General features: G+C 46.2%; 1 protein-coding gene across 3 annotated transcripts in view; it reads left to right on the forward strand.

Annotated features, from left to right (window-relative positions):
- LOC121326842 (endothelin-converting enzyme 2-like) overlaps window positions 1–16,972 on the forward strand; it is a 50,061-nt gene extending 33,089 nt beyond the window's left edge. For all 3 annotated transcript variants that reach the window (XM_041270416.1, XM_041270415.1, XM_041270414.1), the window contains 15 exons: window positions 2,086–2,210; window positions 3,297–3,443; window positions 3,730–3,795; window positions 4,824–5,012; window positions 9,723–9,865; window positions 10,176–10,290; window positions 10,911–11,021; window positions 11,915–12,013; window positions 12,176–12,253; window positions 12,371–12,474; window positions 13,062–13,172; window positions 13,533–13,600; window positions 13,869–14,059; window positions 14,397–14,492; window positions 14,857–16,972. In XM_041270416.1, the coding sequence (XP_041126350.1) occupies window positions 2,086–2,210; window positions 3,297–3,443; window positions 3,730–3,795; window positions 4,824–5,012; window positions 9,723–9,865; window positions 10,176–10,290; window positions 10,911–11,021; window positions 11,915–12,013; window positions 12,176–12,253; window positions 12,371–12,474; window positions 13,062–13,172; window positions 13,533–13,600; window positions 13,869–14,059; window positions 14,397–14,492; window positions 14,857–15,033 (1,820 nt within the window). In that variant the 3' untranslated portion in view covers window positions 15,034–16,972. The remainder of the gene's footprint in view (window positions 1–2,085; window positions 2,211–3,296; window positions 3,444–3,729; window positions 3,796–4,823; window positions 5,013–9,722; window positions 9,866–10,175; window positions 10,291–10,910; window positions 11,022–11,914; window positions 12,014–12,175; window positions 12,254–12,370; window positions 12,475–13,061; window positions 13,173–13,532; window positions 13,601–13,868; window positions 14,060–14,396; window positions 14,493–14,856) is intronic.
- Window positions 16,973–18,043: the final 1,071 nt, after the last annotated feature.

Consider the following 18,043-nt stretch of genomic DNA (forward strand, 5'->3'; position numbering starts at 1 on the left):
TATTCCATTAGGGCGTTGCTTGCTGACAGCACCTCTGTATGTAAAGCCTCATACCACACCAAGCACAGTTTGTCGGTCACTCCCAGTGCTCTGCTGTGGGGTTGGGGAGGAGAAATTAGCGGTGAAACTTATCTAATTATAAGACATGAAACAGTGGAATCAACAACAGAGTAAGAAATGGCTCTGCAATTTGTCAGTTGCACCCGTCCCTCTCCCCTCAGTCCTTCTCCCCTAAATGTAATTACGCTGACAGGAGCATCTGGTACAAGACAAAGATGGATTGTAGAAGATTGTTTAATAAGAACAGACATTAAACATCAGCTTATAATGAGCAGGTACAGTAGGTCTGATTAGCATCAGCAAGCAAGCAGATCCTTGCACAGTTTGAAAAATAAATAAACAAGAGCATTATTGAATTCTGTTGAACTGCAACACTGCTGCCTGTGTAGCGATAAGGATGGTGATGTTTATCAACCCTGAAAAGCCGTTCTGATGTCATACAGAAAGTGACTGGAGTTCTGATGTCATACAGAAAGTGACTTGAGTTCTGATGTCATACAGAAAGTGACTCTAGTTCTGATGTCATACAGAAAGTGACTTGAGTTCTGATGTCATACAGAAAGTGACTTGAGTTCTGATGTCATACAGAAAGTGACTTTAGTTCTGATGTCATACAGAAAGTGACTTGAGTTCTGATGTCATACAGAAAGTGACTTGAGTTCTGGTGGCATACAGAAAGTGACTTGATTCTATTGCTGTAGTCTTATTTGTTATTCATCATAAAGACATCCTCCTCCATTCTTGAAAACACAGGTGACAGAAATCCTTACTGACGCTGAACTCAAAGAAACTAAATAAACAACAACGCCTGCCAGTCAACGCGGTAATGCCAGAATCTCACATTTGATTTCACAACTCTTTTTGTCCTTGATGCTCTGGGAAAATGAGAAACACCTCCCTTCAATGAAATTTTCTTGTGAACAGGAGGAGTGTATTTAAATCTGGTTTAGTTTGCTGTATCGCTGACCAACAAATGAACAGAAGGACAATAACTGGGTATGTTGCTAACTCTGGGTAACCAGTAGCACAGTCCCTGTTCACGTTGTATTATCCCACGTACCGATGATGACGTCACAAGCGTTAATTCATCTGACGGGTGTAACTGTTGGCTCCTGGGAGCGGCGTGTACCACCGGTTCTTTATTAGCTGCATCCACCACAAACACAAACTGTGTTAGTCCCGTTAATCTATTGCTAATCTGCAGCTGCTGGGTTGCCAGGCAACTCGTCCTTGGAAAAATGTTCCTGGCGTTCGTTTAGGGCTGCAGTGTAGGCACTGAGGCAGTTCAACACACAGTACCCAGTGCTCCACACAAACAATGTGGCTCTACCATGAGGGCAGGATGATACAGACTCATTTTAAACAGCTGCTGACATGATAAAAAAAGAGCAAAATGAAAGAGAACTCAACCCTACTGAAAAGTTCTGTACTGCTGCCAGAACTGCACTCGTGTGCTTTTGAAATTGAGCAAGTCTTTACCCAACTCTCTGGCTTTGTGTTCCACTTGAATTTTTTATTTTTCAGCAACTGCTAAATTAATTAATTAACTGATTAATCAAAACTGACTTGAAAAATACAACCCACATCCCTGTCTCCTCCTATGATATAAGATTCCTCATGGATCCAACTGGTTAAGTGAGATAGCAGCCAACAGCAAGCTGAGTGTGCTTCCCAAAACATGAGACAGAAGATCTGCAAAGTAACATCATTGAAGAAAGAACAGAAACAAAGTGACTTATCATTGAAGAAAGAACAGAAACAAAGTAACTTATAATTGAAGAAAGAACAGAAACAAAGTAACTTATCATTAAAGAACGAACAGAAGAGCAGGACATGTTTTCTACATTTCCCTGTAATGCACGTCCTGAATTTAACGTATGTATTTCGGTTGTCTTGGTTTACCGTGATCATCTCTCATAGGTGTAACGTTTGCTGTTGCAGACTGTGGTCTGTCTGAGTTCCTTGTTTGTACCAAGTCCTCTCCCGCAGTGTGAACTGTCTGACAGCATTGTGCTTCCCCTGCAGAGAACACCACATTTAACTCGAGCAGCGAGGCGGAGAAGAAGACGCAGCACTACTACCTGTCCTGCCTGAACGAGCAGAGCATCGAAGAGCTGGGAGCCCAGCCGCTCATAGACCTCATCAACAAGGTAGGTCTTCAACCACAACTGCTACGAGCTTTCAAAATAACACCAGGGTCACAGCAAATACTCAACAGCAAAACTAAACAAACCATTCCTTCGATTCCAGACTGAGGCTACTCAACCTACTTACCTGCTTCTCACAGTTCAACTAAAGAGAAAAATAGGGATTGAAGCCCAAATTAGAGACAAGCTTGAAAACTAAAAATGACATTAATAGGTGGGAGAGGGGTATGGTACCAACACAAAGCTGCTTTACTGCTGAGCATCGCTGATTAGTTTACTGATTCAAAATTGAAAATAAGACATGTTGCTGTCCAGTAGAAGCAAAGTACATAGGCTTGTTCTATAATTTTCATATTCATATTAAAGAAACCAACAGCACTCAGGAACAGTTTGAAGAATACTGTAGCTCTATTCAGTTCCTCAAAGAAGGCTTTTAAAACACAGTCTCGGAGGGTTCCAGTTTGCTGAATAGAGTTCATGGTCTCATTTAAAAAGAGTGGCACTGCTCAATGGTGTTACGCTGCGGTCCCAGCGAGGAGATTCATCAATGCCATGCTGCTCAGCCTCTCAGCTGTCTCCCATTATGTGCAGGCCTCTCCGCTTAAGTAGAGATTTGTTTTCTCAAGTGCTTCTGTGGAAATCCTTTCCTTTGCCTTCATCCCCACGGATTGATGAGGAACGAAAGCAAAAGGGACACTGATAAGAGGTTCTGCTATCTCTCGCTCTACTCTTTTGTATAGTTCAGAATCTTTTGTGTTATTTATTTATCCTTTTTTCAAATAATCCAGAAAGAATGACCAGAACCCCCAACACCCCCCCAGGCAAATCCTCTAGCATCCAAACCAGAATATGAACTGATCTGAAAGAGACATGAGACATGAAATGTTTCTTTTTACGAATGATGTGGAAAACATCTTTCTACACTTTTACAATGCTGAGGTTTGCTCTGTAAAGTTTTCAGTCCACTTCTTAATGGATTTATTCAGTTGATATTCTGCTTTGATGTGCTCAAGCCCTAGCTTCTCTGAATCTGCGTCTGTGTGACTGTCAGTTTAACAAAGGGAATGCTCTCCCATCCTGTATCTGTAGATCGGGGGTTGGAACATCACTGGACCCTGGGATAAAGACAACTTCATGGAGGTGCTGAAGACTGTCTCGGGACCCTACAGAGCTATGCCCTTCTTCACCATCTATGTGAGCGTTGACCCAAAGAACTCCAACAGCAATGTCATCCAGGTGAGAGGAGAGATTACTGCTGGCAGATTGGGGGGTTCCTCTCTTGAGGGTGTGAGCACAGGTGTCTCCTTACTGCTGGCACATTGGGGAGTTCCTCTCTTGAGGGTGTGAGCACAGGTGTCTCCTTACTGCTGGCAGATTGGGGGGTTCCTCTCTTGAGGGTGTGAGCACAGGTGTCTCCTTACTGCTGGCAGATTGGGGGGTTCCTCTCTTGAGGGTGTGAGCACAGGTGTCTCCTTACTGGTGGCACATTGGGAGTTCATCTCCCTGTTTTCCTCCATTCCAGGTCGACCAGTCGGGACTGTTCCTTCCCTCTCGGGATTATTACCTCAACAAGACGGCCAATGAAAAGGTGAGTGTCTGTTTCCCCCGTCGGCAACTTGAATATGGTGTGGCATACTGCTGAGAGGAGCTATGACATTAACACAATATAGAGGGAGCGACTGAGGACTGTCCAACACTCAGTCTGTCTGTCTTTGTGGGCTGTTGATCATTTTGACACTCTCACGATGTCTCACACATCACATAGATATTTTTTGTAAAAAAGTTATTCCAAATACAGAAAACTTTGTCTTGTGAAGCAGGTTTGATGAAGTTATCTGTGACTGTGATCAGAGCATTGTCTACGCACACCCTAACCTACTTTCCAGCAGTACAGACACATGAAATGCATTGTTTGTATCCTTGGTGGGTAATATATATATATATATATATATATATATATATATATATATATATATATATATGCTGCTGACATGCCTTATTAAAGGAGAACGAGTCCCCTTCCTCTAATACCAGTCTCCAAACCCTGCTGCTTAGAGGGCTAGAAGTCTCCAGCTGCAAAAAACGAAAAGGTATTTCAAAAGAGAGCCAATATTTCTGTTGTATAATAGAACATAGTGAGAGCAGGATAAACCGAGGCATGTAAGGTAAAGCAGATTAAAAGCCATGATAAATTCATAGGAAATTACACTTAATGTGGTGAACTGTTATAGGGGGTGTTACACACAATGTATGATCATTACTGTATGGAGCTTTACCAAAGAGCCGAATGCATTTTATATGAAAAGCAAGCCTGCATTCACAAACTGGTTTTGACAAACTGCAAAAAAGGCAGTTGCTAAACCGTCTAGAAAAGTGAAATGAACACAAAGTGTACTCAATTACTCCACCCAGACTTTAAATAACAGAATAACTGACTGCGGTATGAGTAGAGCTGCATGTAAAGGCGTCGTCACACCAGCGTTACAGCAGGATAAAGGATGGCCGCACACGTTTGGTAGTGAGCTGTGGAGATGACCCAGAGTCTGCAGACTGTATTTCATTCACTGAGCAGGTGCTGCTCCTGGTGTAACTCTCATCACCACTCCTCATTGACAGGTGTTGACAGCGTACCTGGAGTACATGGCTGAGCTGGGCATGCTCCTGGGCGGGGATCACAACGCCACGCGGGCGCAGATGCAGCAGATCCTGGACTTCGAGACCATGCTGGCCAACATCACCGTGCCACAGGATGAGCGGAGAGACGAGGAGAAGATCTACCACAAGATGACCATCGCAGACCTGCAGGTACTGTACTCGCCTGCGTCTGTGAGTCTGTCCATCTATCCACCCTTCTGAAATTGCTCTGTGCTGTTACAGGGATAGCTGTACCATTACCACTCCCTCAAGGCGTTATGCCCTTGGTATTATTACATTTTGGAATAAATGCCATACCTCATTCCCTGGGTTGGTGTTGGATATGCTGTGCGTCAAATGACATACAGCATGTGCACATGCACCGTTCCTATCTGAAACTGAAGTCAGAAACAAAGGCCAGCCCATCTATTCAATCAGTGTCAAAAGCAGTTTCTCTCTGGAGAATTGGTGCATTATACATACTGTAAGCATGCCTCTGAGCGAAGGATGTCTGTGAATAGTTGGCATATCTTAGCAGCTGTTCTTTGCTGTTGATGAAAGGTGCAACTGTTTTCTGAAACTCTGTTATCACAGAAACACCTGCTCTCATGGCAGTACAAACATTGTTATGGTCATAGCCTGTTTTCCAGCAGCATTGCAGTTGTGCAGATTGCGTGGTGGTTTTCTGATGTAGAATAATCTGCATCCTGCTCCTCCAGGTGGAAGGGGTTCCGCTCAGCTGCACGGCTCCAAGCTGTTTGTAATAATCTGCATCCCCTAGCCCCCCCAGAGATGCACTACCTCCCTGCTCCTCCAGGTGGAAGGGGTTCCGCTCAGCTGCACGGCTCCAAGCTGTTTGTAATAATCTGCATCCCCTAGCCCCCCCAGAGGTGCACTACCTCCCTGCTCCTCCAGGTGGAAGGGATGCCGCTCAGCTGCACGGCTCCAAGCTGTTTGTAATAATCTGCATCCCCTAACCCCCCCAGAGGTGCACTACCTCCCTGCTCCTCCAGGTGGAAGGGGTTCCGCTCAGCTGCACGGCTCCAAGCTGTTTGTAATAATCTGCATCCCCTAGCCCCCCCAGAGGTGCACTACCTCCCTGCTCCTCCAGGTGGAAGGAGTGCCGCTCAGCTGCACGGCTCCAAGCTGTTTGTAATTCCAAGGAAGAGGCTCAGGGTTTGTTCTTTCTTTTCTACATTATTTACACTGGAGACCCGAGGGGACAGTTGATGCATATTGAATACCAAGCAGCTTAGGCAAATGACTGGGTTTCTTATTCTATTTGAAGATTGGGCTGCAGCAAGTAAACACACTGGATATAGTACATACAAAAAACCAAGTTCAGAAATTGCTGCACAATACTGCAAAATACTTCTTCTGCAGGATAGGTGACCGAAAAATACGTAGGTCTCCTAAACCAATGTGACCTAATACAGTACATGTGTTAATTGGTTAAAAGTATTATAACAGTAATAACTGGCAACATCTGTGTCTCTGCTGTATATCTTTCATTGCAATTGGATATTTAGGGCCAGCATTCTTATTTTGAAACGAGCGTAAATAGGGGCAACTTTTCTTAAAAGTAATAAAATAATTGTACTGTAAGGTCTAAAACTAGCAGGAAGAGAGTCAAGTACCCTTCCAAGGCTGGTGTGCTTGGTGTTAGATTAAAGAGATGATTGTGCTTGATTTAGGCTGAAAGCAGGTGATGAAATTCTATTGGTTTTGGTAACCCTCTCTGGAATTCTAGCTGGCAGGGCGATTAACACTGTGAATAAAACCACCAGCCGAACTGCATTTCAATCACACGCTGTGATCAGGAGAGGCATTCCTGCAGAAACTGGTCAATTAGTCACAGGCTGCTTGGGGCTTACTAATAGACTGAGGGACTGGGAGGAACAGGGAGGTGGACAGGCAGACAAAGAGCAGATTTAAATCCCCTGAGATCCATGCCACTAACACACAGTCTGCCTGGTACAATTTCAGACATTTAGCCACAGAGTGGCGCTGTGTGTTATGGAACGTGCCATTTGAAGTTATGGTACAAAAAGGGGAAGTTATTTAAAGAGTAAGTAGCAGGGTTCCGAAAAGTGTAAAAAGTTGTCAGGATGTTAACAATGAAAAGAGAAATTACAGGAACGCTATTTAAAGAGTTGTAGCAGCATGTGGGGACGTGTAACGCTGTGTTTAAAAATATTTACTGACAAAACTAAATCATCGTTGTTGCAGTCTTTCAGAATCTTACTTTACAGTAGGCACTGTTACCTGATCTTTTAATTTAGGCTTTTTAAATCCAAGGCCTGTTTCTGTGGCGGTTCTGTAGTTGCTAAGCAACAACCAGCATTGCAGAGAGGTGGAATATGTTTTAATCCTGCAAGGCCACAGTAAGGTTAATTACAATAGGTACGTGAGGCCTGAAGATGAGCTCATTAGCTGTGTTTAAATGTCAACAGCCTGGCACGTTGAGATTTGGCAGGGGCTTGAACAGAATGGAATGTTTGTTATTATCTGCTAGGGACAAGCCTGGGGGCAGAGAGCGCTGGGAATCAGTGTTCTCCTTGGGGTTCATTCCAAGCCTGGGCACAGGGGGCGCTGGGGCTCAGTGTTCTCCTCGGGGTTCATTCCAAGCCTGGGCACAGGGGGCGCTGGGGCTCAGTGTTCTCCTCGGGGTTCATTCCAAGCCTGGGGGCAGGGAGCGCTGGGAATCAGTGTTCTCCTCGGGGTTCATTCCAAGCCTGGGGGCAGGGAACACTGGGGCTCAATGTTCTCCTCGGGGTTCATTCCAAGCCTGGGGGCAGGGGGCGCTGGAGCTCAGTGTTCTACTCGGGGTTCATTCCAAGCCTGGGCGCAGGGGGCGCTGGGGCTCAGTGTTCTCCTCGGGGTTCATTCCAAGCCTGGGGGCAGGGAGCTCTGGGAATCAGTGTTCTCCTCGGGGTTCATTCCAAGCCTGGGGGCAGGGGGCGCTGGAGCTCAGTGTTCTCCTCGGGGTTCATTCCAAGCCTGGGGGCAGGGGGCGCTGGGGCTCAGTGTTCTCCTCGGGGTTCATTCCAAGTCTGGGGGTAGGGAGCTCTGGGAATCAGTGTTCTCCTCGGGGTTCATTCCAAGCCTGGGGGCAGGGGGAGCTGGAGCTCAGTGTTCTCCTCTGGGTTCATTCCAAGCCTGGGGGCAGGGGGCGCTGGGGCTCAGTGTTCTCCTCGGGGTTCATTCCAAGTCTGGGGGTAGGTAGCTCTGGGAATCAGTGTTCTCCTCGGGGTTCATTCCAAGCCTGGGGGCAGGGGGGGCTGGGGCTCAGTGTTCTCCTCGGGGTTCATTCCAAGCCTGGGGGCAGGGGGCGCTGGGAATCAGTGTTCTCCTCGGGGTTCATTCCAAGTCTGGGGGTAGGGAGCTCTGGGAATCAGTGTTCTCCTCGGGGTTCATTCCAAGCCTGGGGGCAGGGGGAGCTGGAGCTCAGTGTTCTCCTCTGGGTTCATTCCAAGCCTGGGGGCAGGGGGCGCTGGGGCTCAGTGTTCTCCTCGGGGTTCATTCCAAGTCTGGGGGTAGGTAGCTCTGGGAATCAGTGTTCTCCTCGGGGTTCATTCCAAGCCTGGGGGCAGGGGGGGCTGGGGCTCAGTGTTCTCCTCGGGGTTCATTCCAAGCCTGGGGGCAGGGGGCGCTGGGGCTCAGTGTTCTCCTCGGGGTTCCATTCCAAGCCTGGGGGTAGGGAGCACTGGGAATCAGTGTTCTCCTCGGGGTTCATTCCAAGCCTGGGGGCAGGGGGCGCTGGGGCTCAGTGTTCTCCTTGGGGTTCCATTCCAAGCCTGGGCGCAGGGGGCACTGGGGCTCAGTGTTCTCCTCAGGGTTCCATTCCAAGCCTGGGGGCAGGGGGCGCTGGGGCTCAGTGTTCTCCTCGGGGTTCCATTCCCAGCTCTGCTCTGCTCTGTCAGGTCCAGAGTGTGGGTGAGTTGCAGAGGCCAGCTGGGTGAATTGTTTCCAGTTTCTGCCCCTTGGCAAGTGTCCAAAAGATCAAATTGTCGCCAGAGCCAAAAAGCATAAAAACTAAATAAGCAGCTGAAAAATGTTATATTCCAAAAACAAAACCAAAAATATCTGGGGGATCATAAGGGGACAAATCACATACTGAATGGATCTACTGGTATCATACAAACTAGAAACAATTACAGTGTGTGCAGACATGGCTGTGTGCAGATAGCTCTCTACACTGCAGTGTGTAGCTCTGTGAAGTAGATAGCTCTCTACACTACAGTATGAAGCTCTGTACGGTGGATAGCTCTCTACACTGCAGTGTGTAGCTCTGTGCAGTGGATAGCTCTCTACACTGCAGTGTGTAGCTCTGTGAAGTAGATAGCTCTCTACACTACAGTATGAAGCTCTGTGCAGTGGATAGCTCTCTACACTGCAGTGTGTAGCTCTGTGAAGTAGATAGCTCTCTACACTACAGTATGAAGCTCTGTGCAGTGGATAGCTCTCTACACTGCAGTGTGTAGCTCTGTGAAGTAGATAGCTCTCTACACTACAGTATGAAGCTCTGTGCAGTGGATAGCTCTCTACACTGCAGTGTGTAGCTTTGTGAAGTAGATAGCTCTCTACACTACAGTATGAAGCTCTGTATGGTGGATAGCTCTCTACACAGCAGTATGTAGCTCTGTGAAGTAGATAGCTCTCTACACTACAGTATGAAGCTCTGTATGGTGGATAGCTCTCTACACTGCAGTGTGTAGCTCTGTGAAGTAGATAGCTCTCTACACTACAGTATGAAGCTCTGTGCAGTGTGTAGCTTTGTGCAATGTGTAGCTCTATGCAGGGGATAGCTGTCTACACTGCAGTATAACTATAGCTCTATGTAGATTGCTCTTTGACTCTCTCACCCACACTGTGTTGCAGACTCTGGCTCCAGTGATTGATTGGCTGGATTACCTGTCCTCGGCATTGTCTCCGCTGGACCTGAATGACACAGAGCTGGTGGTGGTGTACGCCAGGGACTACCTGCAGCAGGTATCGGAGCTCATCAACAAGACTGACAAGAGGTGAGGTGCCCCCCTCTCCCACACCTGACACTAGCAGGGGCATAGAGTGGGACACACTGAGCATAGCCAGGTATTCAACAGAGCTGCTTCAGAGCATTGCTCACCATGTTCTGTTCAAGTGTCTGTTTGTACAACACACATGCTCCTGGAGAGGATCTAAAGGGGGTCCCTTCCAGTATATTGCATGCACTGTGGATGATGCTGAGCCAGTACAGCTCTTTAAAGGAGTGTTAGCCAAGGGTTTAAATCCTCACCGTTATCACTGCCCCCTTTTTTACACCACCCCTCCGTGTTTGCTCTCCCATTTTAGCCTGTTGAACAACTACATGCTGTGGAACCTCGTGCAGAAGACAGCCTCCAGCCTGGACCAGCGCTTCGAGAACGCCCAGGACAAGCTGCTGGAGAGTCTGTATGGCACCAAGAAGGTGAGGGAATGGGGGAGCAGGGCTTCGACAATCTGTTTCACTTCAAGTGTCATTTTGTACATCAGGGAAGAGACTGGTGGGTTAAGAGGGCCTGTCAGACAGCATTGGCGGGCGGAGTGTTAATGGTTTACGTTGCTGTTAATGCAGATGTTTGTGTTTAAAAGCAGAGCTGAGAGGAGCACAGTGAGGTGGAGGTACTGTGAAATGTTCTCGTTAAGTAGATGTTGTCTCTGCTTACAGCCTGACAGCCCGGGAACAGCCTGTACCTTTCTGTGAGCGCCTGACAACTAGCAGCCTTGATTAAAATCTCAGTGGCTGCCATGGCAACAGAACAAGGCTTTTAGAAGAGGCTAGCAAGCTGTCAATCACTGAGCGAGCACGCCAGGCAGCTGCAGCCTGCACTTCAGTCAGCCTCGCTGGCTCAGTACACTGAATACAAAAATGCATGTTCTTTATATAAATGTCATAGAATGATCTGTTATATAAAACACACAGAGTGAATCTTTGTGTCTCCTCTGAATAACCAGTCTGTAATACTGCAGGTGTAAAGAATTCCCTCTATTCCCCCTTCCTGTCTTTCTCTTTCTCTCCCTCTCCCTGCTTCTCCTCTCTCTCTTCAGTCCTGCACGCCTCGCTGGCAGACATGCATCGGAAACACGGATGACACGCTGGGCTTCGCTCTGGGGGCGCTGTTCGTTAAGGCAACATTTGACAAGCACAGCAAAGAGATTGTGAGTGCCCAGCCTCCCCTATCCACTGACCCGTACCATTAGTACTAATAACAAAGAAACCTTCAATAATGAAACCAGTCTCATCAGCACTCCACTCCCACTAATGCAACTTTCTATTTCAGTTCAGCAGACACACTTGTCAGCTGTTTGCTTAATGTTCAAACCTTTACCAAAATCCAACTTGTAGCAAACCTCACTAATTTCTAATCTTCTCAGTAAGATTTGACAGTGCAGCCAGCCAAAACCTCAATCCCAATATCCACGCTTTTCCTGAAATAGTAACACAATTTTAACAATGTGGGTTTGGTCTGAAACAGTGAGTTTGTGAAATGACATGTGCATGCCTGCCACCTTGTGGAATGAATGGGCTCTGCAGTTAGAAGCTGTGAGTTTATGAAATTACATGCCTGCCACCTTGTGGAATGAATGGGCTCTGCAGTTAAAAGTTGTGAGTTTATGAAATTACATGCCTGCCACCTTGTGGAATGAATGGGCTCTGCAGTTAAAAGCTGTGAGTTTATGAAATTACATGCCTGCCACCTTGTGGAATGAATGGGCTCTGCAGTTAAAAGCTGTGAGTTTATGAAATTACATGCCTGCCACCTTGTGGAATGAATGGGCTCTGCAGTTAAAAGTTGTGAGTTTATGAAATTACATGCCTGCCACCTTGTGGAATGAATGGGCTCTGCAGTTAGAAGTTCAGTTCAACGGTACCACAGTGCGGGTGCACATCGCAGTTAAACCACTGAGCTGTATTTAAAGTTCTGAATTATAAATGGGCCACGCTTGGTGCTGGAGTAAATGGATTTCAGCATTTCAGTTTGCTGTTGTGCTGTACTGCCTACCCAAGGCTATGTCTCACTGCAGTGTTATCTTTTCTCTTTATCCTGCAGGCAGAGGGAATGATCAATGAAATCAGATCAGCTTTCAAGGAGGGACTAGATGAGCTCAGCTGGATGGATAGCCAGACCCGACAAGCAGCTAAAGAAAAAGTAAGGGATTCTTGTGTTCCATGCATGTATTTATTTATTGCATTCAGCTAGGAGAAAGGTGGCGTGCTGTGCACTGGCGTTTCTCTGTGCTTTAGGCATGACGACAGCACCTGCTGTATACAAAGAACTGCAGGAAATGATTCAGAACCTCTCCCGTTTCAGGCAGACGCCATCTATGATATGATCGGGTTTCCTGATTTCATTCTGGATAACAAAGATCTGGATGATATTTATGATGGAGTGAGTACTAATCTGGGGGCACAGATGTTAAATCATTTCAAAGACTGATAAAGGACCCTGTATTGTATTCTGTTGTGTTGATGATGGGTGATGGACGGTATTGTTCTCTTTTCTCAGTACGACGTTTCCGAAGACTCCTTCTTCCAGAACACACTGAACTTCTACAACTTCTCAGCCAAAGTGATGGCAGACCAGCTCCGGAAAGCACCCAACAAGGACCAGTGAGTTTACCTGAGAAGCAAAATAACCTTCTCTTTATTAGAGTCATGCCCCTGTGCTTCTCTTTATTAAAGTCATGTCCCTGTGCTTCTCTTTATTAAAGTCATGCCCCTGTGCTTCTCTTTATTAAAGTCATGCCCCTGTGCTTCTCTTTATTAAAGTCATGCCCCTGTGCTTCTCTTTATTAAAGTCATGCCCCTGTGCTTCTCTTTATTAAAGTCATGCCCCTGTGCTTCTCTTTATTAAAGTCATGCCCCTGTGCTTCTCTTTATTAGAGTCATGCCCCTGTGCTTCTCTTTATTAAAGTCATGCCCCTGTGCTTCTCTTTATTAAAGTCATGCCCCTGTGCTTCTCTTTATTAAAGTCATGCCCCTGTGCTTCTCTTTATTAAAGTCATGCCCCTGTGCTTCTCTTTATTAAAGTCATGCCCCTGTGCTTCTCTTTATTAAAGTCATGCCCCTGTGCTTCTCTTTATTAAAGTCATGCCCCTGTGCTTCTCTTTATTAAAGTCATGTCCCTGTGCTTTTTTCTCTCTCTCTCTTCTCTCTCTCTCTCTCTCTCTCTCTCTCTCTCTCTCTCACCTGTCCAGGTGGAGTATGACGCCCCCTACAGTCAATGCTTATTACATGCCGACGAAGAACGGGATCGTCTTCCCAGCGGGCATCCTGCAGGCCCCCTTCTATGCCAGGGACCACCCCAAGTAAGACCAACTCTGTTCTGCCATAGAGCTGCAGATGCAAGCAGTCTGGCGTTTCAGGTCAAGCCCTGGTTATTCAATACAGGACCTGAAAGCATCAAAACTAATCTAAATATAGAGCAGAATCCAGTGCAAACAACACAAGACAGGGGAAGCTTTATCATGGACCACATGCACAGCAGAGTAGCCACTAAATACAGAAGACGCTTCGCTACCAATGGTCTTAAACACACACTTGATTAAACAGTTTCCAGGAATGAGGCGAGGGCTTTCATATTGCATTGACATTTCACACCTTGGGATTTGAGCAAGAAAGCAGTTTTGTTTTGGAAAACCTTATTTTTTGACATGTTTTCTTTCTAGGGCTCTGAACTTTGGTGGAATCGGAGTGGTGATGGGTCACGAGTTAACGCACGCCTTCGATGACCAAGGTCTGTAACTTTCAGCGTTGATTGTGATTCCACGGAACACTTCAACTAGCATGTTCAATGCAGTATCTGTGGAAAGACGTTGGGATGTGTTCTATAACATCCGGATAGAGAGATCACGTTGTACCTTCAGGGGGGTTTCTTGCCACTATAACTCTGTCATGAGTGTTGGCTGGCACATTGTGCATCACACAGGAGCATAAGCACTGAAGTGCTTTGCCGCGGTTTCATAGTCTCACCTCACTCTGCTGTGCTTCCTTCTTTCTGGCAGGAAGGGAATACGATAAGGATGGGAACCTTCGACCCTGGTGGCAGAATTCCTCGCTGGAGGCCTTTAAGAACCGCACAGAGTGTATGGAGGAGCAGTATACCCAGTACAGCATCAACGCAGAGCACATCAATGGCAAGCAAACCCTGGGGGAGAACATCGCCGACAACGGGGGGCTCAAAGCTGCCTATCACGTAGGTGCTCTGGTCAATACACCCTTTGAGCTTCTCTTCTCATAGGAGACTTAACGCTACAGTCTTTGTAAACTGCTTTATAACATGATGGTTATTCAAATATAATGTTCAAAATAATGCATTGTGCCATACCTGTGTACTACAGCTACAGTAATACATTGTTCTGTATACAAATATATTAGCTTCAATAATGTACAAGTCATACCTTTTCAGTGCAGTTGAAAATACAGCCAGTTGTTGGCTAGTGATGTGCACTTTCAGCACAGTCCTGTCCTGTGTGAGTGTGTGCATTTCTGTACCTGCTCTAATTGACAATCTGCTTTGTGTCCCCTCGTAGGCATACCGGTCGTGGCTCCAGAAGAACGGTGAGGAGCAGCTGCTCCCGGCCGTGGGGCTCAACAATCACCAGCTCTTCTTCGTGGGATTTGCACAGGTGAGGCAGCAGCAGCAGCAAAGAGTCGACTCTCAAACAAGAACACCAGCAGCTGGCTGTTTCACGATAAGCCATTTAAAAAGCATGCAAACTCCACTGTGTACAATTTAGAAAGAAGAGCTGACCCTGTTCTAGCTAGTCCACATCATCAGCAGTAGGATTTCATAGTGTTGCGGTGCTAATAAACAGATGGGATTGAAAAGGTTGATAATATGTTCCTGTATATCTTTAATGGTATGTGGATCTAAATATTAATAGAAATTTGATGCTAATATTGCTATTGGTTTGTGACCCTGTAGCAGGGTAGGGTGTCCCCACCTCTTTGCTGGATCCCCATTCTGTTTCTCTGTTTAATTGTCTCCAGGTCTGGTGCTCGGTCCGGACCCCCGAGAGTGCCCACGAGGGGCTGATGACTGACCCCCACAGCCCGCCCAAGTTCCGGGTCATCGGCACGCTCTCCAACTCCAAAGACTTTGCGGAACACTTCAAATGCCCCATGGGCTCTCCGATGAACTCGGGCCAGCGCTGCGAGGTGTGGTAGAGCAGCTGAAGCAAGGCACTGGACTTCGCTTTGTGTAAAAGACAAAATAATGCTGGAATTCAAGAGACAAGCCTGAGCGAGAAAGAGAGTTAGAATACGGGCTGTCTTTATGTTTATGTCCTTCATTATGACAGCGCACCACCATTCCCTGTCCATTCTTTGATCTTGTCTGTTAAATCTAAGTTGTTCTTGTTTCGATCGAATATTTATAATAACAGCTGTGTTCTGCAAAAGACACATTCTGGTTAGTGGGTTGCTGGGTAAAGATATTAAAGCTGAAAAAAAAAAAAGACTGCTAAAGTCTTGACCCCGTCTAGTGAGAGTGGACCATGCACTGATGTGCGACTCCCATAGCTGTTGTCTGGAAGGCATTGTCTGGTGTTTCTGTGTCACTCTGCTCTGTATCAGTTCAATCAGCACACAGGGAGCACACAGGGAGCACACTGAGACAATGGATGCTGAAATATTCCAAATGTTTGTCACCCTGCTGAGTAACCAGTAAGAATGTTCATTTACACAGCATCAATCCGTTCACTCAGTTTACTGCACAAAGTTATAGTTCTGTCAAATAAAAAATAAACTATAGGAAGACCAAAATAGCGCTAGCATCCCATTCAAATAAAATACACATCTTCAGATTCTTTCAGATTCTTTCAGCTAGTCTATCACCAATGATAACATGGCTAAATTACAACAATTTGCACCTTTACGTCTCTTTAAAATGCTGCCATTGAAAAAAAAAGATCTTCATTTAATGTGACATGGCAAAATGGTGTCTCCCACTGGCTAGAACGGGGGGGGGGGGGCACGTTGGTACCTACTATATAATAGCAGCTTAGTACTTAGTGCCCAATCTGAGGTCCCTGGTCTTGTGCATTTGTAAAGTTTCTAATGTTCATTGAGACATTCTCAACTGAATTGTGGAGCCCCGATAATTCCCATTCAAACCTAGACGAGCAATGGCAGAGCTGCTGCACTGCTCACTCCCAGCAGGGGTCACTATTGTGCAAGATGGTTTGTCCAATGGGGTCAGGCAACTTAAAAGGAGGCGTGTAAACAAGTGTAAACAGAAACTTCAGTGAAATGCCTTTAAATATGCCAGCTCGGAGTGTTGTGTTTCCTGCTGGCTCCCCCTTGGACTGGCTTGTTCTGAGGCTGTCTGATAACTCCAGTACTGTCACAGAGGTTCACCTTTTCTTTTCTATGACATAATTTTCAGATTAGCCACATCACTTCTCTAACAAAGTTCCTGTCATGGTCTCCTGTTTAAACTCTGGCGCTCACCCTTCTAGTTCAATCTGATTCGTGGAAGTATACATTGTGACATCACTGAGGTACAGAGTGAACTCTGATTGGTCCTTGCCCTGCTGGGTTTAGACTTTTACTTAAGTGATGTCACAGTTCTGTTCTGCTGCGTTGGACCGGTAAGGCGAGGTGCGCTCAGAGAGCCAGTGTCACAGCATGCAGCAGGCAGGTGAATATCTCCATCTATATATCTGATACATAAAGGGGTGATCCAATAATCAACTACACGACTGTAAACCAAATCAGTTTGGAATTCATTATGGATTAATAAGAACTACAAGAAGCCACAGTGTTGCATTCAGCCGAGTCTCATTACTGTGAAGGAAAGACCAGACGATGACAAGCCTGTGGATCACAGGGGGGACTGTGCAGGTACTGGAGTGTCCAATTCACTCCATTTCCTAGGCACTGCCACACTATTTCTCAAGCCACTGCCCAGCTCACTCTTTGTATGTTGGTATCTTGTTATTCTTAAGCCTTATTTAATGTAATGAAATTGTTACGATTGTATGTGAATTTGTTTTTCATTGCTGGCTTTTTTTGTTTCTTTGTTTTTTTGATTGTCGGAGAGCCAATCTTCTGTATGAAACACACTGTATTTGACCTGAGGGTTGATTAAATCCCTTTGCATTCAGTTGTTTTACAAGATTATTGAAAAAAAAAAAAAAAAAATACAAAAGTACTATAAAAGTACAATGCAAGAGGTTTGTTATGAATGTTTCCCAAAGTAAAAGCAGAGCAGCGTGTAATAAAGCAGACTGAAAGCACAGTACTGAAGCAATGTAAATCATAGTTTAAAAAATAACCATGGAAAATATTGGGGAAATTGCAAACTGACTGTGGTGAACTTTTATAAGGGTTGGGATGTCATGAACATGACATCATGAGTAAAGCAGTCTCTAACTGACTGAACCTGCCCTGTGACTGGGTTCAGAGCATCCACGCAGTCTATAATTGACTGAACCTGCCCTAGGACTGGGATCAGAGCATCCACACAGTCTATAACTGACTGAACCTGCCCTGGGACTGGGTTCAGAGCATCCACACAGGATATAACTGAATGAACCTTCCCTGAACAGGGTTCAGAGCATCCCCACAGTCTCTAACTAACTGAACCTGCCCTGGGACTGGGTTCAGAGCATCCACGCAGTCTCTAACTAACTGAACCTGACCTGGGACTGGGTTCAGAGCATCCCCACAGTCTCTAACTGACTGAACCTGCCCTGGAACTGGGTTCAGAGCATCCATGCAGTCTCTAACTAACTGAACCTGACCTGGGACTGGGTTCAGAGCATCCCCACAGTCTCTAATTGACTGAACCTGCCCTGGGACTGGGTTCAGAGCATCCATGCAGTCTCTAACTAACTGAACCTGACCTGGGACTGGGTTCAGAGCATCTCCACAGTCTCTAACTGACTGAACCTGCCCTAGGACTGGGTTCAGAGCATCCACACAGTCTATAACTGAATTAACCTTCCCTGAACAGGGTTCAGAGCATCCACGCAGCCTCTAACTGACTGAACCTGCCCTGGGACTGGGTTCAGAGCATCCACGCAGTCTCTAACTAACTGAACCTGCCCTGGGACTGGGTTCAGAGCATCCACACAGTCTATAACTGACTGAACCTGCCCTGGGACTGGGTTCAGAGCATCCACGCAGTCTCTAACTGACAGAACCTGACCTGGGACTGGGTTCAGAGCATCCC

The sequence above is a fragment of the Polyodon spathula genome, chromosome 14, assembly GCF_017654505.1.
Source record: "Polyodon spathula isolate WHYD16114869_AA chromosome 14, ASM1765450v1, whole genome shotgun sequence".
In the NCBI taxonomy this organism is placed as follows: Eukaryota; Metazoa; Chordata; class Actinopteri; order Acipenseriformes; family Polyodontidae; genus Polyodon; species Polyodon spathula.